The sequence below is a fragment of the Ovis aries genome, chromosome 23 (assembly GCF_016772045.2).
Source record: "Ovis aries strain OAR_USU_Benz2616 breed Rambouillet chromosome 23, ARS-UI_Ramb_v3.0, whole genome shotgun sequence".
Taxonomy (NCBI): domain Eukaryota; kingdom Metazoa; phylum Chordata; class Mammalia; order Artiodactyla; family Bovidae; genus Ovis; species Ovis aries.
The window spans coordinates 46,881,056-46,906,645 of record NC_056076.1 but is presented as its reverse complement, the minus strand read 5'-3'; the positions used below and the strand labels follow the sequence as shown (position 1 = coordinate 46,906,645).

General features: G+C 38.0%; 1 protein-coding gene and 1 pseudogene across 17 annotated transcripts in view; one reads left to right on the top strand and one right to left on the bottom strand.

Annotated features, from left to right (window-relative positions):
- The window catches only part of PIAS2 (protein inhibitor of activated STAT 2), a 99,125-nt gene extending 78,893 nt beyond the window's left edge, over positions 1 to 20,232 (top strand). For 4 of the 17 annotated variants that reach the window (XM_015103710.4, XM_060405491.1, XM_060405490.1 and 1 more), the window contains 3 exons: positions 5,670 to 5,809; positions 10,072 to 10,109; positions 12,120 to 20,232. In XM_015103710.4, the coding sequence (XP_014959196.1) occupies positions 5,670 to 5,809; positions 10,072 to 10,109; positions 12,120 to 12,299 (358 nt within the window). In that variant the 3' untranslated portion in view covers positions 12,300 to 20,232. Of the gene's footprint in view, positions 1 to 5,669; positions 5,810 to 7,813 lie in introns of all 17 variants that reach the window. The other 13 variants (XM_015103709.4, XM_027960793.3, XM_060405489.1 and 10 more) reach the window with 8 other exon arrangements.
- LOC121817751 (small ribosomal subunit protein eS25-like) lies at positions 4,256 to 4,613 on the bottom strand (annotated as a pseudogene).
- Positions 20,233 to 25,590: the final 5,358 nt, after the last annotated feature.

Below are 25,590 nucleotides of genomic sequence, written 5' to 3'. Positions count from 1 at the left end.
TCAGGACCTGTGAGTTTTGGTCTCCTTTTGGGGAGAGGGTCCTTGGACCCAGTCTGCTGTGAATACTGAGGGACGACTGTATATCATCATCTTAATAGATAATGGCCTTCTGTAAATTAACAGCCATTTAGTTAGAAGCTCTCTGAAGTGTCAGAATTCACTTAATGGTTTACCACTTGAGCTGATTTGTTCTTAGATTGCAGTAATAAAAGAAGCAGTATCCAGGATACATACCCATGCCAGTTCTATTCAGTTTTAGGCTAAATGACTTTCACTTAGACCATTTTAGTCAGGGCTTTCATCAAGAAGGATATTAATGAGAGCAGCCAGAGAAGGGAAAGAGGATGGTGAGTGGTGGTAACTGTAGCCTGATAGATGAGTGGGTCTTAAGGACTGAAGCTGTGAATCCAGGAAAAGAGAAAATGTGATATTTACCTTGTAGGTCTTGAACAGGAGTCATTGATGACCTGGGTTAAGTTTTTTCTTTGTTATAGCATTTGGCAGATACAAATCCAGTAGAGGAATGATACATGAAAACTTGGCATTGGAGTTTTCTGAACACTAAGAACGTTGATGTTTTGTGATAAAATCACATTTTCTGTGTTAAGGTAGAGTGGATGCCACCTGTGCAGGCATCACAGTGGTGACCATACTGTGATTATTTCATCTGTGTAATCCCGTCCAACTCTTAGATTTTTTTTTTTTCTGGTTTTGTGTCTGGTCATTCTTCTCATGTCCTCCCTTTTGTGTCAGCATCTGGAAATTTTCCCTGAGGTGTAAATTTATCATAGGGCTTCTTAGTGCTAGTAAGCAAATGGGGGGAATAGAGGGAAAATAAGACTTTTAGAAAACCTCTGGTGTTTTTCTAAATTAATAGATAATTTTGAAATATTATCCCCCTACCCCATGCCTTGGAAATTAAATGATTGCTTTGTCATTAATAAAGAGGTATTCTCAAGAAAGGAAGCAAAGATTAAAGATAGATTAAGACTGTGGTGTTGGAGAAGACTCTTGAGAGTCCCTTGGACTGCAAGAAGATCCAACCAGTCCATCCTAAAGGAGATCAGTCCTGGGTGTTCATTTGGAAGGACTGATACTGAAGCTGAAACTCCAATACTTTGGCCACCTCATGCGAAGAGTTGACTCATTGGAAAAGACTCTGATGCTGGGAGGGATTCGGGGCAGGAGGAGAAGGGGACGACAGAGGATCAGATGGCTGGATGGCATCACCAACTCGATGGACGTGAGTTTGAGTGAACTCCGGGAGTTGGTGATGGACAGGGAGGCCTGGCGTGCTGTGATTCATGGGGTCACAAAGAGTCAGACACGACTGAGCAACTGAACTGAAGAATCATTAGGAATTGGTAGCAGAATTGAATCTTTGAAAATCTTTTTATGATCATAAAGTGGGAACACCTGGTGAATTTCAGGTTTATAAGATAAAAATTCAAGTTACTGAATTTTCAGACATCTAAGTCTGGGCCAAGTATGATGAATTTAGTGATCTAGTACTCTAGAATACTATTTGCTATCTAGCAGTATGCCAGCAATTTTCTTGTGTGCTGTGAGATTATGTTGTTGTTCAGTCACTGATTCATGTCTGGCTCTTCACGACCCTGTGGACTGCAGCCTGCCAGGCTTGCTTGTCCTTGAGTATCTCCTGGAGTTTGTGCAAACTCATGTCCACTGAGTGGATCATACTCTTCGCCTCAGGTGCTCAGTACTGGAGCTTTAGCAGCAGTCCTTCCAGTGAGTATTCAGGACTGATCTCTTGCAGTCCAAGGGACTCTCAAGAGTCTACTCCACACCACAGTTCAAAAGCATCAATTCTTTGGCACTCAGTTTTCTTTATGGTCCACCTGTCATATCCGCACATGACTACTGGAAAAACCATAGCTTTGATTGTCCTGACCTTTGTCGGCAAAGTGATGCCTCTTCTATTTAGTAATAATGTGCTGTCTGGTATCACTGACAGAAATAGAGCTGACTTGAGGACAAGGATAATGACTTTCTATTTAAATATGATGAACTAAAAGTGACAATAAACACCCTGTAACATTTTCACCTATGTATTAACTGTGTGACTTTGGGAATTCTGTAAGCTCAGTTTTCTCATCTGTAAAGTAGAAATAATAATAATGTGCAACTGATTAAATTATTGTGAAGACTGAGTGAAATAATGGCGATGACAGTACTCAGTAAAGCACTGGAAAAGTGGCGTATTTTGGCCATTGTCATTATTCATCTTCTATTTGACAAACCACCCAGTAACTCTTTTTTGTTACATGAAGACAGAAAACAATATGCTGTCTAGGTTTGTCATAGCGTTCCTTCCAAGGAACAAGCATCTTTTAATTTCATGGCTGTAGTCACTGTCTGCAGTGATTTTGGAACCCAAGAAAATAAAATCTTTCACTGTTTCCACATCTGTTTGCCATGAAATGATGGGACCAGATGCCATGATCTTAGTTTTTTAAAAGTCGAGTTTTAAGCCAACCTTTCACTGATACTATGCAGAAAGCTATAAAAACTTATATGTGTACATAATATATAATGTACATATAGGCCTGTGTATTTGCCAGTCCTATGAGGAGGGAGTAACAAAAGCTTTAAAAAATGTTTTTAGTATTTATAGCGTCACGTACTTAGACCGATAATTCCACCGGACATAGCCATTTAGATTTCACCATAGTTCTATTGTTCCATATCTATAAATACATCTATTTTTGCACAGGCAGTCGAATTGTTTACCTTTCCGAATGCGATCTTTGTGATGCTTCTGATTGAGATAAAAATCTGCTACCAGTAGGTAATTTGATAATCCTAACAAATGGGGAATTTTACCCGTTCTATGTAAAGTTGAATTTGTGTTAATGTTACAAAGTTCAGGTAATCGGATTTAACTTACACTGAATTGTTCAACTTTTCAGATACTTGCTGAGATTGTAGATATTGATTTAATAATTGGTACTGTCACTGGATTGTGACATTTTTACATATTGTGGTAGCATTTTATATTGGTGAAACAAGGAATAGTTAATCACTCAGAGTTTTATGAGAGCAGAAGATGTGCAGTGCTTGCGGGTTACTATGGTGACGAGTGCACTGGGACATTGACCTCATTTCTGTGCAGGTGTAAGTAAAGGGCCAGGGAGGGAAAGGGAGTGTTGTTGTTTTCTATGAATCTGATCCAGATTGAAAGGTCAGTTGGGGATCAAGAGAAAAGACAGTGTGAGATAATCAGAGTCACTTTTTACGCCCCCTTGTGAGTACTCACATATGCCAGTCTCTCTTTCCTTCTTATTCCCATGACCCCATGCCCCAGTTTCTGATACACATTCCTGTGTGGGAGGTAGGATCGTGTGTAATTTGGAAACACTTCTGGTGATTTCCTGTTCTCCTTTCATCCTTGTAGAGGACCAGTGTCTTCAGACTTCGAGAAAAAGATGTGCTTTAATTTAACATACATACTTGAGCTCATCTCAGGTTTTCTCTTTCCCCCTCCAGAGTCTACCTTTGTGGTTTTAGATGGCCAGGTAACACTGGCATCCAAGAAAACCTCCTGATTGTAACTGAGGCAGTTGCTCTTTTTGTCGGTCTGGAAAATGTATTTTGAAATACTTAGCTTATGTTATTGTCTCAAGCATACTATATCTCCTCTGGTTCCCAAATAGATCGGTCTCAGTTCACTTGCTTTTCTGAGACTAGCATTTGCCAACACAGCCATGTATATCCTCTCAAGATGACTTTGTTTTCCTCCTTTCCAGTGACATCTGTATTATTTGAGAAATAGTACAGAATAACAGGGCTTCCCAGGTGGCTCAGTGGTAAAGAATCCTCCTGCCAGTGCAGAGGCTGCAGGAGATGGTGGTTTGATCTCTGGGTGGGGGAGTTCCCCTGGAAGAAGAAACGGCAACCCACTCCAGAATTCATACCTGGGAAATCCCATGGACCAGAGGAGCTTGGTGGGCTACAGTCCATGGGGTCTCAAAGAGTCAGACATGACCTTGTGACTGATGGTATACACGCACGCACTGTTTCTATCAGTTGTGCGTCATCTTTGTAGTGATCCCTTCCAGCTGTGGAGATTGTGCCTTTCTCGTTGAGCTCACAGTAGTTTACTGGTGGTGCTTTGGAATGCTGACCTTAATGTCCTAATGACCTCATGTCCATGGGTTCCCGTCCCCAACTCTTCTCTTTTTCCCTCAAATTTAGTAAAGTTTTATTTTTCAAAATGCACAGTGGTGGGACCTGTCTATGCATCTTTACTGGCAGCTGGGGCATCTTCACCTTTGGTGTTTCTGATTTAAATTACTTGTATTCTATGCTTTGAAATCACTTTAATGGATGCTTTACTAAGTAGCTCCTGAAGGGCTGCCCTGGCAAGGAGCTGTGAATCTTCAGTCTCTCGGAGATGACAGCTGAGGCTTTAAGCTTGTAGTCAGGAACTTCCTCACGTGGTCTGGCATATGTGGCTTTGTCAGGCAAGACTAGGGTATTGAGCTTGTCCCATATTTTGCCTTTGGCCTTGCCCCCAGACTTGTTCACTGGGTGTTTGTCTTTCTTGGCTGGCTTTCTGGCATCTACTTTTTCTTGTCATCCTTGGGTAGCATCTCAGAGATTGGAGAGCAGCTGCTACCCCTGCAGCCTCACTAAGATGTTGGACAAAAAGATGGTCACCATCAGCCAGAGGGTCCATGACGTTGCTCAGTTGCTTACATATATATATATATATATATAAGATGTTTTCTTGAGAACTTCTAATCATTTACTCTGGACTAAGATATAATGACTATTAAGTGGGAAGAATGCAAAATCATTTCTCTTTTTTCCTGAACTTCTTCAAAAATGTGTTTAACTATACTGCTTCTTGAAATTATAAAATATAGTATATATATATATATATACAGTGTGTATACATATATGTATAAATACCAATAATAAAGTGTGTCTTAAGTATATTTAATCTGTGTTTTTAGTAGCATGAACAGTGAATTTGAAAGTCATAGCACTCCTAAAAGAGTAGATGGTATCATGGTAGCTAGTGTTTTTATTTCTGAATATTATGTCTTAAGTCCTGAATGTTTTATTCTTAATCTAATTTCTTTTCTGATTGCTACTGGTTTTTATCAGATTGGCTGGCTTTAGGACTGTCTTTACTCAGGTGATCCCAGATAAGAGTGCTAATAATTAACACAATTCATGTTACAATGGAAGGAATTATGTTTGAGCTATAGTAAGTAAGTAGCTTTACTCATAAAAGTACCCTGATTTGAATCAGATTTTAGGAGTCTTCCACTTTATTTCTAAATTTCTTTATATATAACTTACTAATATCACATGCATGTTACACAGACATGAATAAAAGCAGTGTGCAGCGTCTAGTCCTGTTTGTGGTTCAGAGTTCCGTGTTTTGCTCCAGCAGTGTGCTTCACGTTTTAGTGCCACCTTGCTCTTACGTCACAGCTGCTGTTGAGAGGCAGCATATGTTCATGTTAAGTGAAGACTGTTATGAGAGAGGAGAGTGAGTGGAGTTCTGTGTAGTGAGTAGCTTCCGTATAGCTGTTTTGAAGCTTAGTGAACTTAATGATTGAGAATGCCCAGGAGTACAGCTCTTCTCTCCTGTGAACTAACAGCCAGATTGTAATTTCCCATGCTATTTAAAACAGGGTTCTCATGTATCAGCCATCTTCTGTAAGGGTGCCCAGTGTGACTTCGGTTGATCCTGCTGCTATTCCGCCTTCATTAACAGACTACTCAGTACCATTCCACCACACGCCAATCTCAAGCATGTCCTCAGATCTGCCAGGTATGTGAAGAGTTGTTTTGTTTTTTATCAGTTTTTTTTTTTTTTTTACCATTTATTTTTTATCTTAATCTGTGAAGCAAATATAATTTAAGTATCTTAAGTAAAAATGCAAAGGAAATTGCTAAGGAAAGGGTTCCTGTAAAGGTGATACCTGTTTTAAATATCAGTCACGTTCAGTTGCTATCATTTTAACTACCAAGCAATCTATAGATTTTGTTGGGAGGAAATAGAGTAGTAGGATAGTGGGAAAATTTTACGGAATTTATTCTCCCACATAGAGAATGTACCACAGGGAGACTTTTTCTTGATTTATTTTTCATGGAAGCTTCACAGGTTAGAATGTTTTCTCATACTTTTCTTTTCTAAAAGCACATCACTTCTGGGTAGCCCATCCACAACTTCAGAATATACTTGTGAACTGTGAGGTCAGGTTGCCTGCCAGCTTTACCCTGTAAAAATAGGATCTGCCTGCTCTTTTTCCACAACACTTCTGAGTATTGAGGGTTATCTTAAAAAAAAAATTATTTTTTAATTGGAGGATAATTGCTTTACAATTATGTGTTTGTTTAGGGATATCTTTTATATGTATATTAACAGTTAAAAACTTCATGGCTGCCTGAGTTACCTTAGTATCAAGTTTTTTGATAGATCAGATTGGCACAAGTTTAGAACCAGTGATTTCATGACTTCCCTTCTCTCTGAAGGGCCCTTTTATTGAACTTCAGTTACTTCCTCCTTTTATTAATTTTCTTCTCTGGGTTTAGGAAGTTAATTTTGACCTGTGATTTATTCTTCTTGGCCCTCTTAGTAAGGTCTTTATTTTAAGCACAATATATATTCTATTGGGTAAAACTTGTGTTGTTGGAACAGCTGATAGTTGTGTAATCTGGTCAGGTATAATTTTGTCACTTGAAACTTGTTCAGAGTTTATTCAGTTTGAATACAATTTAATGGAAAGAAGTAGACTAAAAATAGTATCCATCAAAAAAAAGTTAAAAGCTTTTTGGTTCTTAAATGTATCTCCTCCACGTGTTCTTTGGGAATTGATTATTTTAAAAAAACTGTTTGTAAACCCAGCCAGGACCAGTTACAGAGTCATTGCTGATACAAAGCTTGATTTTGAGTTATAGGTGAAGTTTCGTGGTTCATAAGAAAGAGAGAAAGTCAGAGTCTTAATTCCTGACTGCCATGTTTTGTTTTAACTGTGGCGAGTTTTAAATGAAGTTGAAAGGTTTCTACATGTCATCTTAGTATGTGTTACAAATAAGCATTCCAGAAGAATTCATTTCCTAAAGCTCTTGAATTAAAAATTAATCCTGAGAAAAAAGAGAATGAACATTCTCTGTTTACTAAGTGACTCTGGCCATTTGGCAATAGAATAGATACAGTGTACAAGTCACTTGCTCTGTTAGTTTTTGAATTGTTTGAGTTCGGATGAATTTTTAATTTCAGAGAATTTATATTTCAAAATCTGGGCATAAAGTCAGACTATTTATTTTATAAAATGTACAGATTTGAGAAAAATGCGATAAAATATGTTAATTGTGTATTTCATAAAATACATTTCAAGCTGGTAAGAACTAAGACTATTATCCAGGACTGGTATTTAGCCATTATAAGCTAGTATAGTGATACTGCTTATTAAAATGTTAAAAGACTTTCTTATTGATAAATGGAATAGAATAGGATCTATTGTACTTTAGAGGAGTTACCAGTTTACCGTCATTTATGAATGATGTAGTAGTTACTTGATCCAAATAGTTTAGTTTTTATTTGGGTTTTACTGTTAATATGCTCTTCTGTAATTAGTAATTACTTTAGGGATTTTTTTGTGCATAATTTTTATGTAATTAGTCATACTGTACAGAGTTTTGCTATTTATAAATTTAATAATTTATAATAAAATATTAAATAGAACACCAAGAATTAAGAGATGACAAACTCTTAATACATTTCTCAACATTCCTTTTAAACATCATAAACATGAATCTTCTGAATCTGCAGGAGAACAAAGAAGAAATGATATTAATAATGAACTGCAGCTGGGAGCATCTTCTGATACTGTGCAACAGTGAATGCAAAAATAAAGCATAATTTGTGTTTGTGGAGTGGAAAGCAGCTTGATTATTTCACGAAAAATATGACTGCCTTATTATTGCTAGTGCCATACTGTCAGGTGCGAATGGTGCTCAAAAGTTGTATCATTAAAATCTGAAAGTGCTAAACATTTACATATTTAATCATGTAGCAGTTATGTTTTGTTAAACTTCATGGTTCAAGTAAGTAAAATGTGTTGTTATTAATAAGACATACAGAGTCAGTTTCACATGAAGCAGCATTTAAAATCTAAAAACTATAGATTTATCAGTATTGAGAAAAGCATTTAGAATGTACCATCATAATTTTTAAAACTACCTGCTTTTTTAGTTAAAGATAATTATGAAATACTTAAAGAGTGAAAACACAGCATACCATTGCAGTTCAAACTTATGGTGAAATAAGAATAGCATTTTACTGAACTTTTATAAAGTATTAAGGCAATAATGTTTTAATCACTATTCATGAAGCTTCTTCATCTGTTTCATGTAAGAGTTTTCATAGTCTATACTTACAAAGTAGAATTATAAGACATTGTTGATACTAGTTTTTTAATAGAAGGAATAACATCTGAAATGCTGTGCAAGCTTCAGTGTTACTGTTGGAGAGAAAATGGTTTCAGTGAGAAATATTTACATTGAAATATGATTGAATTTTGTGTAGAGAGCATCTGTAACAGTGGGTTTCAACCAAAATTTCAGAAAAATTTCTAGATGCTTTTATTATGGCATTAAGTTATCATATTCAATTATCCCTTAAGGTATTTTATCAATAGCCTGTTAGCGCACATGAAATAATCATCCAGTAATAGAAATGGTGAATATATAAAAGTTGCAGATGATTATTATAAGGGCTAGACAGATTTTGAATTACTGTTCAGCTGCTGCAGAGAGAGGATTTACTCAGTGCTATTATTACTGTGAACAGAAACTCGCTTACTGAAGTACATCACCTCCTTAGTGTCACTTTAATGGGGAACTCTTTGGAAGAACTGGTTATGATTCCCTTTGTCCAGTGTTGGCTCAAATCTTGTATCTGATAGCTAGTGATAGGCATAAGAAATGACAAGTCATGTCAGGAGTTTTCAAAAATCTTTTAGAAGTTGAATAACTTCTTTCAAATGATTGGTGCTACAGCTTGTATTATTCAATAAGTATTATCATTATACCCTTATTTAGAGATTATAAGGGAATAAACTTACTTAAACATTTGATTTATCAGTTATATTCAGACAGGTTGAATATCATTTCCCACTAATATTCTCTATTTAGACTAACAGTCCAGTATCGTAGTACACTCTATTACAATTATTGTATTTGAGGTGACGTTGAATACCAGGATATAAAAATTCATAGAATAAATAAAAATTGGCCTTAGTAATCTTATACCTAATAAATGATTTTTTTTTTATGTCGTAGAATTTAGTCAAACAGAGGTCTAGGGGAACTGACCTTGAAGTTTATTGCTAGACTTTTCAGACATGAAGATTTTATTATTTATTGTTACAACTTTAATATTTCAAAACAGTATTACTGGGCAACCTCTTGTCACTTTTCTATTTCTGAAGTATAATTGGAGGATCCCAAATCTTTAGAAAACTGCATTAGCTTATAACCCAGTACACCTTGGCAAGATTTAGCTTGTTAGTAAGCAGCAGTTACAAAGTGCTTGCTTTATGCAGCGTGTTGATCTGTGTACTCCTTTTGTTGTGGGAACTGTGGGACAGAGAGCTGTCCATGAAACAGACATTTATTTGTTTAAGAAGTGAAATTTTAGATGAAGCTAAATGTGTATTTCTAAAAAAATAAATGTGAAGTGTCTTAAGAGACTAAGCATGTTTTTTTAATGTCTCAGTCCAGATAATCATCTCTTCATTTCATTGCTTCTCATTCTGCTAAGCAAAAATTTGCTTTGAAAGTTCTATTTAAATTTTGGACACCTCTGGGGATGGTTTTTCCAGTTGTTTGTCAAGACATATGTACATTTTTGGGTTTTATGCACATAAATATCCTGAAATATCCTGATTGTGGTATAGACCTTCCCTACAGCAGAATGGTAAGGACTTAACCCAAATGTTCTCTATGACTTAAATAAAAAATGATTTGGGGAAATAATTCTTGTCTCCAAAATATGAGACAACTATTAACAGAACATTTTTGTTTTAGGTTTGGATTTTCTTTCCCTTATTCCAGTTGATCCCCAGGTATGTATCCTGAATTTAAGCAACTAATTTGTATTGGATTGTTGGTTGTGTCACTAACTAAAAATGACCAGTTGCATAAAATCAGGACAGTCAACTCTCAGTTACTTAAATTGATGGAAGGAAAGTACTTCTATAAATATTTCACAATTTTACTTGGAGGCATGATGTTGTTTTTCAGTTTATGATATCTTGACCTTTACTACTAGCATTTAAAATTATTTTTTGTTCAGTTTAATATAATCATTTGGCATTTCTTAACAAGCATTTGAGTGATTAAAATGAGGGGAAGCAGTGCTGGATGACTGGAAATGTTGAAACTTTATACAGCTAATTTGTAAAACACTTGTTCTGTACATAGAAGATGGCTGAAGTTGATTAAATAGATTGAATCATTAGCTTGATTCTTCCTAGTTTTTAAAGACAGTCAAATTCAGACTTTGAAGAAGCCCTCACCTAAAGTTGCTATAAATCAACCATTCGTGTTTTCTCTGTCGGAGATAAGAAACTAGTATTCCAGTGTCCCAGCATGAAGACCTTGCGGTGAGCACAGACTCCGCTGATAGGCTGGTAGCAGAAGAGGAGAAGGCGCAAGGAAAGCTGACGGGGAAAGAGACAGAGAAAGAGACAGAGAGGTGTTGAGAGTAGGGACGGACAGAGGAAGAACCATGGGTCACTGCTTCTGTAGGCTGCTCAGAATCAGCTAACCACAGGTTGTGTATCAGCTTCCTGGTTTAATACTCTGTTTGATCACACAAACAGTACTGGAAGTTTGGGCCCAAGGTGACAAGCACAGGAAGAGAAGTTTCTTTTCACCCTAAATTGACTTTGTTACATCAGTAGATTCTATAGCAAAATATCTATGTATTTTTCTAGGAGATAGATTCTTTAGAATCAAAGTATTACTGATTTTCATGTGAACCATCCTTTAAAAAAAAAAAAATCATCTTGGAACCTTGAGGATTTTGATTTTATAGGGCCATTCAGATGCTTGGTATCAGGCTAACTTGTTGATTAAAAATACCTCGAATTGATAATAATGATGAGCCGTCCTTACTGATCTTTCCTGTAGTCAATCTAAACACCAGCTTAGGACCTCTCCTCTTGCAGTGTGTGCTGGACCTCGCTTATCATACTAAAGTTAGTGCAGTTGTTTCTCACATAAAACAGTCTATGGTGATATAAAATAAAGCTTTTAGCTCTTGTCTCTCTTCCTCCTGGTCAGTATCAGAGTACTTAAACCCAGGTTGAAATTTATTTGGGGATCAGCAACTAAGATTTAAACCAACAGTTATAAACACTTGGAGGGGGCTGTCAAGCAGGCATCTCAGAGGCAATTAGATTTCCTTTAAGATTTATTCCAAAATTTTGTTTGTTTTTTATTCCAAAATACAGGAGATCTCATTCTGAGCATCCTGGGGTAGTTAGCTACCATGTAGTCTTAGAGTGTATGTTGTCTTCTAATCACACAAGTAACTGTTACATGTATGTAGATAGGAATCAGATGTTGTTTTTCCGCTGATCAGTCTTAACATTGTTCCTTAAGGGTCTAATTGATAATAACTTTGGAAAGAATTACTGAATTTTTTGGTAGCACTTTTGCTTAAAGCCATTAAAGATAAGTTTATTAGCCTTTTACAGTGTGCTTTAAATTTGGTATAAATACATTTAGTGAGCAAATTCAAGACTAAGTATGAGTCATAATTGTGGGGCTAGTATTCAGTATTAAACAACTATAGATCGATATTATTGACATTTTTGTACTACTACCTACATATTTGGTCAACATATTCTGTTTTGAGACAGTCAAGAATATCCCGCACTCATCAAATAATGTAAAATGTTAAATTTGTGCCACCTTCTATCCAAAGATGTGAAGTTTTGAGAAATTTTAAAATCCCACCGAGATTTAAATATGTGGCTATCACTTGTGCATATCTAACAGTGTGTAGTCTCTTTATTTACAATCAATGAAGCCTCGTCCTCATCCGCATCATTGTTTGTTTCAAGCAGTACTGTCCTCCTATGTTTTTGGATAGTCTCACCTCACCCTTAACAGCCAGCAGTGCGTCTGTCACCACCACCAGCCCCCATGAAAGCAGTACTCATGTTAGTTCATCCAGCAGCAGGAGTGAGACAGGGGTCATAACCAGCAGTGGAAGTAACATTCCTGACATCATCTCACTGGACTAAAGGAGGACTCACTCGATTCTAGGAATCATTCATCAGAACTGCTCTCTCTTGGATCTCTGGTCCGTGGAAGCTATTTTTTTGCTAATGATTACTTTGGTATTTATTGAAATGTCAGATGGATTCGTTTGCCTTCTGAGAGATGAACACAGATGACTACAACAAGAACCACATGACATGCACGGATTTTTCTTACTCTTGATGTACTCTGGAGCATCAGATACATTCAGCTGTAATGACATCCTCCTGAGAGATGGATTTCAATTTCATGTTACTGGATAGATTCTACAAATCAGTTAAATTTTCTTGTTGTAATACACAGCAATAAAATTATGTAAATATTCAAGTATACTTTTTTCTAATTAAAAAAAGATGTAATCAGTGATTCTAAAATGACAACTTTTTGTTTAACCTGATGTGAAGGAAAAATATATGGAAAGAAGTTACATTTGCCAAATGAGTCCTTTCCATGGATTTGTTCTGTTTTGTTGAAATAATGAAGTCTAGATAAGTGGCCAAAGCTTGGGTTCCACTGTTGTTCATTTCCATCCAAGAAACATGGCCTGTATGTTTCCCCTGGCAGTTGTTGCCACTCTGGTGTTCTGTGCTTGAGAGTGCAGAGTGGAGTTCTGGGATTTGGCTGCTCCTTGTTAGTGAGTATGTTGAAGAACACTATACAGAGTCTGCCCTGATGTAATGTGTGCTGTTTTGGGTAATTGAACTTTCTTACTCTAGAGATGTCTGTAAATAGGGGCTTACCTTCTCAACGAAGTTCTCTGTGACCGTTGACTGAAATGTTTCTGGATTGAGGGGTGGCTGGAATGTTAAGATTTTGTTCACACTGTCCAGAAATACTGAGAGCATGGAGGCAGTGGAAGAACAGATTTAGGGGCAGTGGGAATAGCAAAGTTTAATTTCTTCCTAAGAACTTCTTTTACTGGTTTATTTTATAGGATAATGTTCAAATCTGCTATGTAACACTGACAAAGTGTGTCATAGATCTCATTTTTCTCATAGCAGTGATTTTTAAATTTAAAGAACAAACAATAGCAAAGGGATAGAGGCGGCATCAGATTTCCTTTATTTTTTATTTTTAAAAAGATGTTTCCTGAAACCACAGAAGATAAAAACAGAATTAGAAGTGTTTGAGTATAAGAAAAGTTTGAAGAGAGGATGGGCCTTAAACCCACTTTGAAAACCACCCTCTTACTATGTGTTTGATTTAAAATCTCTCAGGAAGCTGAATTTTACCCTTAGAGAAACATTTTTTATCCAGATTTTATACTTTGCTTTCATTTGGCTGCACAATTTTGATTTCTCAAGGAGTTAATACTTTGCTAATGTTAAGCTTTCTCTCCCTAAGCTGTATCTAAGTAAACCTTTGTTTAAAAATCATTAGTCTGGCTGATTTCTCAGGCTGAAATGCCCAGATGAAGAGCCCACCAGTTTCATGTAGGGTAGGGAACAGTCAGGGCTGGTGCAGCTCCAGGGAGCTGCCTTGTCACTGCTTGGTTTTTTACACCTTCTCAAGTTCTCATGATCTTTGTGCTGTTTCTGTACTCGTTTAATTTCCTGTGATTTTCTACATCATCCCTTCTTTGGCTGTATTATCCCCGTAATGTATTATCCCTTTTGGAGAGTTAAAAACATGGAAAACAAACCTGAATCTTCTTGCAGTTGTTACATCTTAGTTGCCAGTTTTAAATTCTTAGGACATGTTGCAGTCCTTTGGTCCATACACAGAATTTCTTCCTGGTAAACTTTTATATCGCTGCTCTAAATGTGGATGCAAATTCTGTTAACTCTGTAATCAGAAAAAGTAACCTGATTTGTGTGATACAATTTGTTAATAAAGAAATGCTGTATATTTGTTATCATTTTGTTACCCATTAGATTTCTCAGAGACCCCCCCCCCAACTTAACCAACAGAGTTTTATAAGGTAAATGAAAAAAATAATAGAAATTAGTTCATTTACTTGATTCTTGTAACTGATAACCGCTGTGCTTTTATAGTTGTACTTTGTTTTCTTTTCACTATTTTATGTGAACAGTTGTATTGTTCATTTTTGGTGCTTTACACTAAATTACATAAATTTTTAATTTATCTCATATAGGCGACTAACATTTTTTAAAACATTTTTACGTTTATAATCTTAAATTCAGACTTTTATGCATGTATCTTTGAAGGTGAGTACCTTTTTTTATGCTTTTGGCTCTATGACAACAGCATGCTTACTGAGCCATTGTGCTTTTTTTTAGTATGGCCACCAAATAACTTTTACTGGGACCCTGCCTTTGTAGTATAGTGTCTTTTATTAGCCAAGATACCTGCTCAACCAAGTATAATTCAGTTTCAGAGGAGGTCATCTCTACCTGTTAGTTAAGTGGCAGCCAACCATCTGCCATCTGATGCTGTTTAAGAAAAGGAACTGCAGTTACCAGCCTCTTACAAACACTTAGCCAGCCTGTGTTTTTATCTTTGTTCACACAGAAATGTTAGAAGGGTTTCCTTGCTCTGGTAACTCATGACAGTATAATTGGTACTGAATGTAGCTTCATGCCCAGGGTCTGCTTGCATCGACTAACTTTTTGATTCTTAGGTAAGCTGCTCTAGGACTTTGTTTCCGTTGTGGGATGATTATAAAGGCCAAACAAAACCGTAGAGTCCAGAAAGCTAGAATGGAAATACCATGATTAAGTGAATGATTGTGAGTATACATAAGGAGATCCATAACTCTGGGTATAAAGCAAATTTCCCTAGGGTAGAATTTTAAAAGGATTTGAAGAAAGGTTGGATTGTAGAAGAAAGATATTCAACAGACTGCTGTGATTTAGGAATCAGACCTTTCGGCCATTCTTCCTTCAGAGCAGTCCTGAACATCTGTCATCTAGTAACCAAGGTGTCTGCTTTTCTTCTGCCAAAAAAGTATTAGTTACATTTTGTCTTTTTAAGTAAAGTTGAATTTTATAAAGTATTAGTTCTCAGCTCTGTCTTTCATTTCCCTCTAGCCCCCAATGGGTGTGAAAAAAGTCTCCCCTTGCCCCAAGTAAGCACTTTTTATTTTCCTAATCTTTTTCATCATGGAAAACGTAGAGCAGCATGCCATTTAAAACTTGGGTCTGATATTGTGTCTTGTGACCCTGGGTCTAGGTCTGTGTGTTGTGGGAGCATGGAGTTGTCATTTAGCTTGGTAATTCATGACAGAACCTGACTCACCATCTTCTCTGCTACGTTTCTACATGGATATGGTGGATCTTACAGAAAAGAAATTAAATAATTTCTCTGCTTTTTAAAGAATGACTGGTTTGTAAGCCCCCACTTTTTTGTTAGGAACCTCACTCCAATTCTTAGCAGAAACCAATAAATGTATAAAAATGCCCATTCTGCTTTAATGCTTGCCTGATTCAGTATTTTTTTTTGTTTATTATTTGTGTTTATAATTATTTTTTTTTCTGTTGGCAATACATGCTTATTGTGGGAAGTCCAGACAATACAGAAAAGGTAGAGAGGGCAGTTAAATATTTTTGAATGTTTCTTGCTGGTCTCTCTGCTACATGTTTGTGATTTTACATAGTTTTATTCATTCTCAGTGTAATTTGTATTTTGATTCTTCTTTCTCAGTCTACAGGCATTATTCCAAGTTACCAAACACTACACTGTATGGATGTGCCATGCTTTCTGTTGCCTTTCCTTGTTGGACATTTTAGGTTATATCTCATGACGCTGTGTTTCAGTGCATGTCTTTGTGCATAAATTATTTCCTTAGGATAAATTCCTAGAGGTGAACTTCTGAGTCAGGGATGCAAATACTTCTGTAGGTTTTGGTGCACAGCACTTTTCCAAGTGGTTTTGCTAACCATGTGGTATGAGAAGAACTATCTAACCATATTTTCCAAGAATATGTACCATTAACTGTATGCAAGTGTCTGTATTAAGGCCTTCCACCTCTGACCTTGGTGAGCTGGGGTAACTGATTTGGAGATAATTGGCAGAAATTTTCCTGGGATGTCTCAGTTTCAAATATATCTCTCTGATAAGTTCCAGAAACACCTGCTTATAAGGATATCCAAATGATTTTTCACACATTTTTACTTGCATTATGAAGTAATGTGCTACTTCATAATAACACATTCATAAACGTGTTACACTATGTTTTCCATTTTTAATTAGAAAGTCTTGACTTTCTGAAACCATCTTTGCCTGGGGCCAGCCCTTAGTAGCCAGCTCTCTCTTTTTTTCCTCTTCCCTTAGGCTCCATTTTGGCCTTTCTGAGTTCCCCCAAAGCCAGTAGGATCATCTGAGCCAAAGGCAGTCCAACTCAAACTGGAAAAGTGGTAAGGCTAAAGCAACAACAAAAGCAGAGCTAAGCTTTGCTTTTTCATTTTTTTGTGTGTGTGTTTCCCACCCCATTTGATGTTCTCAAGGTAGCTCTGGGATAAGAAAAACAGTCTTTTGCTCAAGGTGTTACTTTCTTGATTGGCATACCACATTGTTTCCTGAACTGTTTCTTTTTGAATGGATTTTAAAGCTACCTTTATGTTTTCAAAGCTCAAGTCTTTACAAGCTCAACACTTGTAGAAGTGTTTCTGTTGTAAAACACTCACAACAAAAGAGTGTTGTGTTATAAAGTATCCCTCGTATTTTGGCCTTCATCAGACCATTCAACAAGATTTCAGTGTGTTTTGAAAGTGTATATGGACTAGACTGGTAAAGCAGATCTGGTCCCATTCTTCAAAGGGCTTACAACAAGTTTTCAAAAATCAGGAATTCTTACCTGCTAAGAGATGTGCTAAGAAACCTACAACATATCACATTCTTTACCGCAGTCTTTCAAAGGAAAGTAGTGTTGTCTTTATGTTGCAAATGAAACATAAATTTTGCAGTTGGACTTGGGTGTCTGAAACAGACCTATTAATTCAAAAATCCTTCTGACTAAACTGAGGTGACACTAATTAGGTAGGCTATTTGGGAGGCTGGTGTGGTAACCTAGGCATAAAATTGTGAGAACTGATTTCAGGTGATGGCTACAGGAATAAGGAAGGAGTGGATGATGGAGCCATTTCAAAGGAAGACTCAAGATTTAAGTGGATGTAGGAGTAAGAGCTGAGTCCATTTCTCAAGGTAGAATGGACAGCAGTCATTAAGGGGAGACAATGGTGAGTTTGATGATTAAGATGAGATTTCAGAAAGTTTTCAAGATGCGTATTTTTGTTCTGCAGTCTTTAAGAAGTGCAGACTCCCTTGCCTCCGCTCTTACCATCACTTGTCTCCTTTCTGTATGTGTTCTAGTCTCTCCCAGCTGCCTGCCCACCCTTGCGCTTGTGCATGCCCAGTCGCTCAGTCGTGACCGACTCTTGGCTACCCTTTGGACTGTAGCCCGTGTCACGTGCATCACAGGTGGATTCTGTACCTGCTGAGTCATGGGGAAGCCCTCTGTCCACCCTCTCTCCTCCCTTAACCATGCTTGGCTGCAAGTTAATGGGTTTTTTTTGAATTTGCACTTCTCTGTCTTGTCAACGAATTTGGCTGTCTTCTAAAGGCCTGCCATAGCCTGCAGCTCTCACCGGTGTGGGCTGTGTCCACAAGCTGGTGGCGGCTGCCTTTCCTCTGTCTTGTAATTTCTAAATAATTTCTCAAGGCTTCTGACAAAAATCTGCCCTTGTGTTGCCTGTGTCAGGAAGTTACACTGTCAGTTACCTCTGCTCTTACCATCGATCACTCCCATTGGTTTGCTGAAGGCCTCACTTCCTGACAGTGTACTTGGCCATCTCTGATTCTGTCGTATTCTCAGTGACTTCGTGTTCTGACAGATGACCCATCCAACACTGGCTGGTGAGATTTTTGGTTATCTTGCCTCCAACATTTTCTTCCATTGAAACTCCCTATTTAACCTTCTCTATTTTCTTTGTACTTCCTACCCCACTGCAATATCACATCCTTCAGCATGTCCTCAGAGCCCTTTCTCAGTCACCTGCCAGTCCTTTGACTTGACACTGCGTGGTTCTTTCCCCATTCTCATCAATTAATGCAAATATTGCCATTCCTTTTTTCTTTTTTAATTGAAGTATAGTTGATGTACAAAATTGTTAATTTTAGATGTACTACATGATTTGATTGCATGTATTCTCGCCGTGATAAATCTAGTAACCATTTGTCTCCATAAGAAGTTATAATCATGTATTATGCTGTATGTTTTCCGTCCTTTGGCTTATTTTATAACTGGAGGTTTATATCTCTTAATTCCCTTTACCCATTTCTTCCCCTCTCCAGCCCCTCCCTTCTGGCAACCACTCATTTATTCTCTGAGTCTTTTCATTTCATTTGATTAGATTCCACGAAGGAGCAAGATTATATGGTATTTGTCTTTTTCTGATTTATTTCACCTAGCATAATAACCCTCTAGATTTATGCATGTTGTTGGAAATGGCAAGATTTCTTTTTTGTTGTTAATGGCTGTGTTGTGCATGTATGCACTCTTTACCCATTCATGTATGGGCACTTAAAGTGCGTCCATATACATCGGCTATTGTAAAATAATGTTGCAGTGAATATTGATGTGCACATATCTCTTTGAAGTCACTTGACATCATGTAAATACCTGGAAGTGGAATTGCCAGATCCTATGGTAGTTCTGCTTAATTTTTTGAGAATCCCACATACTGCTTTCCATTCTAGCTGCACCAGTTTACTGCTGCCAACAGTGCACAAGGATTTCCTTTTCTCCACATTCTTACTAACACTTACTTGTCTTTTGTGTTTGTGTTTGATGACAGCCTACCACTGCTGTTCAGAACACGCCTTTCTTAGCAGGTGATCTTGTTTCCAAATTCAATCAGAAGATTCAGGACTTCAGCATGATTTCTTTCCCTTCGTGCTCACCTTCATCCTTTATTCCAGCCTCAGAGGACGAGTTGGGCCGAAGGCCAGTCCAGCCCCGTGAACCTTCGACACCTGTGTCCTATGTTGTCCTCAGGACTTCCCTCCATGAGACTTCCCCTCTGTCCTTTATGTCTTCCACCTTTTGGCCGCTGCTTTTGGCTGCCGCTTTTGGCTTATGAGTCTCATGTCATTAAATATTTGAGAGGCTGTATATGCCAGGCACTGTATCAGGCACTTGGAACACACAATAGAGACTTACCTTCACCAAAGTTGTCATCCAGTCGATGGGGCTTCCCTGGTGGCTCAGCTGGTAAAGAATCCACCTGCAAGGCGGGAGACCTGGGTTCGATCCCTGGGTTGGGAAGATCCCCTGGAGAAGGGAGTGGCTACCCACTTGAGTATTCTGGCCTTGAGAATTCCATGGACTCTAGTTCATGGGGTCACAGAGTCAGACACAACTGAGCGGCTAGTACTACTAACTAACTAAGGCCATACAGATCAGTGAGTAGAGAGATCATAGTGCAGTGGTTAAAGGTGGAGTCAGGGCGCTACAAGAGGCTGAAAACGTCCAAAACAGCCAGAAGTTTGCTAAGGAATGTTAAGTATGTAAGAAGTCATGAAAATCATGTAGAATATCAGTAGCAAGAAGTTAATGAAGATTTTTCATGGTGATTCACAGTAAGGAGCATTGGTCAAATTTCATATGATTATTTCCATTCTACAAATGTGGAAACAGATTCTGAGAGGGTAAGTGACTTGCAGCATATAAGCAGGGAGTCAGGCTTCGTACTCAGTTTTTAACCATCTTATCACAGGCCTTCCTTGACTATTCTGTCTAAAAAATGTTTCCTAAATATCCTAACCACATCACTGTTTGTATCCTATATGGCAGATAGCACAACCTGTGTTTATTTTATGTGTTAGTTCACTGTGTATTTGTTTCCTCTGCTAGATTGTAAGCTCCATGAGGGCAGGGGTGATATTTCAATTGTATCCCAGAGCCAAACATGGTGTGGCACATAGTAGGTGCTCAATAAATGCTTGTGAATGAAGAAATGGTGGGTCGTCATTTGTGTTTGACTTAATGCTGACTGTAGAAATGACTTGACATCTGAGAAACAGGTATTCACAAGGGAAGGAAACGAGAAAGCAGACGGATGAAAGAAGCTGGGGATTTTGGAGGAAGTGTGCTTACTAGCCTAATAGACTCTAGACTCTTACAGGGCGAGGGCCTGGAACGGGAGATCGGTAGGGAAGTGCACAGTAGGGACAAGAATGTGCCAGTAGGTGTTTCATTAAACCTGAAGGCCTAGGACCATTGTAGACTCAGCCTACTGTATACATAAGGCTGGGGAAATTCTGCCTGTAATCTCTGTATCCTAGGGGCCAAGTTACCTGGGGCAGCTATACTACTCTGAGTATTGCAGTACAGTTGTATTGGTATCTAGGAATACCAGACACCTTACCTGCCTCCTGTGAAACCTCTATGCAGGTCAAGAAGCAAAGGAACTATGGACTGGCTCCAAATTGGGAAAGGACTATGTCAAGGCTATATATTGTCACCCTGCTTATTTAACATATATAGAGCACCTCATGGGAAATGCCAGGCTGGATGAAGCACAGGCTGGAATCAAGATTGCCAGGAGAAATATCGATAACCTCAGACAACGTATTAAAAAGCAGAAACATAGCTGCCGACAAAGGTCTGTATAGTCAGAGCTACGGTTTTTCCAGTAGTCCTGTATGGATGTGAGAGCTGGACCATAAAGAAGGCCGAGTGCCAAAGAATTGATGCCTTTGTACGGTGGTGGTGGAGAAATCTTGAGAGTCCCTTGGACTGCAAGGAGATCAAACCAGTCCATCCTAAAGGAAATCAATTCTAAATATTCATTGGAAGGACTGACGCTGAAGCTGAGGTTCCAATACTTGGACCACCTGGTGTGAAGAGCTGATTCATTAGAATAAACCCTGACGCTCGGGAAGGTTGAAGGCAGGAGGAGACAGGACGACAGCGTGAGATGGTTGTATGGCATCACCGACTCGATGGACATGGAGTTTGAGCCAGCTCTGGGAGATGCGCAAGGACAGAGAAGCTTGGCTTGCTGCAGTTATGGGGTTGCGAGGCATCGGACATGACTGAGCGACTGAACAAAATTAAAAGAGAACTGCAGTTTTTTAAAATATGGAATATGAACTGATACTGGTTTCTTGATGGTTTATATAACGATTTGGGGAAAAAACATGTTTTCAGAGCTGATTAGCTGTCTCTTGATAGCCTTTACGTGTTGGGGATACAAAAGCCCACCGTTTTAATTCTTGAGGAAAACCTTGTTTTGTCTCAGCAGTTAATGACATAGTTTGGCCACATGGGCATTCACAGCAGTGTGTGTCTTCTCTCACTTGAACTACCATAACTGTAGGAAGCATCTTACTGTTTTCATCCCTGTCTCCCTATCCCTATCTCTTACAGTAACAAGTTTTTTGTTTTTTGTTTTTTTTTTTTTTAAGTTTATCTATTTTTGACTGTGCTGGGTTTGTGGCTCCATGGGCTTTTCTCTGATAACTGGGAGCAGAGGCTGCTCTTCGATAGCTATGCATGGACCTCTCATTGCAGTGGCTTCTGTTGCTGCGGAGCACGGACAGTAGGGCACGCAGGCTTCAGTAGCTGCAGCGTAGTTGCAGTTCCCTGATTCCTGAGCACAGGCTCAGTACTTGTGGCACAGGGCCTAAGTTGCTCCACAGCTTGTGAGAGCTGCTCAGACCAGGGCTCGAACCCTTGCTCCTGTAGTGGAAGGCAGATGCTTTACCACTGAACCACCAGGGAGGCCCCACAAGTTCATTTTCTTAAGACACAATTCAGATCATATAACCTCTCTGCTCAAAATCCTTAATGTTTCCCTGGCTAGCTCTGGGTAAATCTGATGTTTCTACCATGACTGACAAGGCCCTACATCAGTGATTCTGAAACTTTCAAATGTGAACATAGTAATATATTTTAAGTTATGTCTCAGTATACACACTATATTTTAAAAACAAAATTTTAGGAATCATTGTTGGTTCTTACATATTTAAAAAGCATGTATGACTTCATTAACATTTAAATAAAGGATTAATGAATTATCTGGTAATTTCATTCAGTATATTTTTCATTTCTGGAAATTCATTTAGGGTCTATAGTATATTCCAAGTTGCTAATTGAGTCTTTTAACATATAGAATAAAATTATAACAACTGATTTAATGTTCTTATTGGCAAATTCTAACGTCTGGGTCCATTCTGGTTTGATTTTGGTTGGTTGATACGTCTCCTCAGGGATTGTGTTTTTCTGCTTATATGCCTGGTAATCTTTGTTTAGATGCCAGGCACTGTAAATTTTATGTTGTGCTGAATATATTTGTGTTTGTATGAATGAATTGAGCATTGTTTTGGGATGCAGTTATGTCACTTGGAAATAGTTTATTCTTTCATGTCTGTCTGTCATGATTTTTTAGGAGCCTCCAGAACAGTGATCTCTCCAAGGCTAGCTATTCCACAATAATGAGGCAAGACCCTCCTGGTTATTATATGCAGTGCCTCTTGAATTGTGAGGTTTTACACTGTGGCTGTTGGGAATAGGCACCATTTCTGGTTCTGTGTGCTTGACATTATTCCCTCTAATTCTTTGTATTTTCCCCGAATCCTCATATAATTTACTTACATGCATTTATTGATAGCCACTGTGATGGATTCTGGAAGGAATCCCTCTCTGTTTAGCTCCTTGTCTCTGTTTTCTGTCCTGCAAGTTCTCACCACCTTGGTCTCTCTGGGTTCTCAGGCTGTTTTCTAAATTCAAAGGATCTGCTGGCCTTTGCCTGGGTTCTCTACTGTGCTGCAGCTTGGAAACTCGCGAGGTAATAAGCTGGGGCAGTGGTAGGGCTCAACTCATTTGTTTCCACACTCTCAAGAATCACTGTCCCTGATATCCAGCATCATAGAAGCAGTTGTTCCATATACTTTGAGAATATTTTGATTGTTGCGGGCAGACGGATAAATCCAATCTCTTCTTGCATGGAAGGGAAGTCACTATTTATGTTTCAGATTTCTCTCCTGGAATGTAGTGATTAAAAGTCCATGATGGAAAAATGAGGTATAACACTCTAATTTTGTTTTAAGCCATTGTCATAAATACATTCACATTGCTAGCAATGTTAAGAAATATGATACAGTAATATCTTTTAATTCTTATTTTCCACTTAAAAATATTGTCGATAATCTTTCTGAAAAACAAACTTACCATAATTGAAACTCATAGTAATGACATGTTTACCAATAGAAGATTATATGTCTGTGCATTTAGTTTGATAAACTACAAACTGTGTTAATCTAAAACTCAGATAATATAGCAGTAACCCTCCTAAGAGAAGTTGACCTTCATATGCTAGAAAATCAAATGGAACATTTTACAAAAGATTAAATGGCCCATTCCTTCCATTTCATATATTCATCACATGCTCTTTACCGTTTTTCCTGTGCTGTCTGTCTCAGTTGGCTGTAGTGTTTATTGAGACATATCTAGTTCTTGCAGAATGTTCATGGGTCTGCTCACTTAGGTATCTATTTTGGTAGTTATTTATAATATCTTTATTTTTGAAAATAATGATTGTGACCCTCTACATTGCTTTCCTGACACATTAAATTGAAGTGGCTAGTTCTTGCAGAGTCCGTAGCTATTTTTCTATTCGAATATCTATTTCTATCATTTTAAAATTCTGAGCGTGACCCATTCATTACATTGGTTTCCTAACACGTTAAATTGTGTCAACCAGCAGTTTGAAAAGTTGCCTGATAACACTAGATTTTGTACAACTGGCCGGGATCAAACAGGCACCTATTTGAAGCTAGCCAGGCTCCTGCTAGAACAGCTAAGAGTCTTAGATTAAAAAAAAAAAAAAAAAGATTTTTTAAAGAAGCTTTGATGCATTGATTAGCTAGTATAAAATCAAGGAATTCTCAAGGAAGAAGTAAAATGGGGTATCTAGAGAGTAAAACAAAACTGCTGCAGTTGGCTTCAGCAGTTATTTGTTAACCAGAGCAACCTGACTTTGGTCTTCACAGGCTCTGGGGCATGATTATAGCAAGCAAATCTCAAAGGTCCTAAGTGATCTACTATGTGATTTTCTCCCCATAGAACCAGAGCCCAAAGGGCTGTACCCTTAGTATAAAGATGAAGTAGAAGTAATCCTAGTCTACGAGGGAATCACAAGGAATCTTGAGCTTTTAGCTAAGGAGGAAAATTACCACAAGGCTTCACATTCACACAGTCTTGTAGCTTGAATGCATAGTATTAGATATTTTGACTAAAACTTCAACCTGAAAATTTAGTTAGTGACCCTCCGTAATGGTAGTGCCCCATGGTACCTGGGAGATGTAAATACAGATTCACTCCGGAAGAATGTACATTCACCCCAGAAGCAAATTCCAAACAAAATGAGCTGCTTGAAGTAAAACAAAAAAAAAAAACTTGTTTACAATGATCAGGAGGGAGAAACAATGAAACAGGGACTTTAGATAATGAAATTATCAGGGACAGACTGTAAAATGATCATCTTGGCTTGTTCAATGAAGTGAAAGACAAGACTGAAAAATACATGCAAGGAATTACAAAGTATATCCAGTTAAATACTAAAAGATACCACATAGAACTTGTAGGGGTAAAAATGATTGAAAGCTGTGTACAGATTAGGCACAGATCTGAAAGTAGATGAACAGTATAAATGTTTTACAAACTGTAACGTGCATGCAGATCATATGGTTCAGTTTAGTTTGCTTGATCAGTCGTGTCCAGCTCTTTGCAGCCCCATGGACTGCAGCCCGCCAGGCTTCCCTGTCCTTCACTTAGCTTCTGGAGTTTGTTAAAACTCATGTCCATTGAGTCGGTGATGCCCTCCAGCTATCTCATCCTCTGTCACCCCGTTCTCCTGCCTTCACTCTTTCATAGCATCAGGATCTTTTCCAGTGAGTTGGCTCTTTGCATCAGTTGGCCAAAGTATTGAAATTTCAGCTTCAGCATTAGTCCTTCCAGTGAATATTCAGGACTGATTTCCTTTAGGATTGACTGGTTTGATCTCTTTGCTGTCTAAAGGACTCTCGAGACTTCTCCAGCACCAGTTTGGAAGCATCAGTTCTTCAGCACTCAAGTCTTTTTTATGGTCCAACTCTCACATTCATTCATGACTACTGGAGAAACCACTTGGGGATGATATTAAAAAGCAAGTTCTGATTCTGCATGTTTAAAGTGGTTCTTGAAATTATGCATTCCTAAAAGGCTCAGAAGTGAGGAGACTTCTCCAGATTCAAGGACCACACTTAAAATATCAAAGACATTTCAGGATACGTCAGAAGAAGTCAATAAAAATGCAGCTCAGAAGTATAATA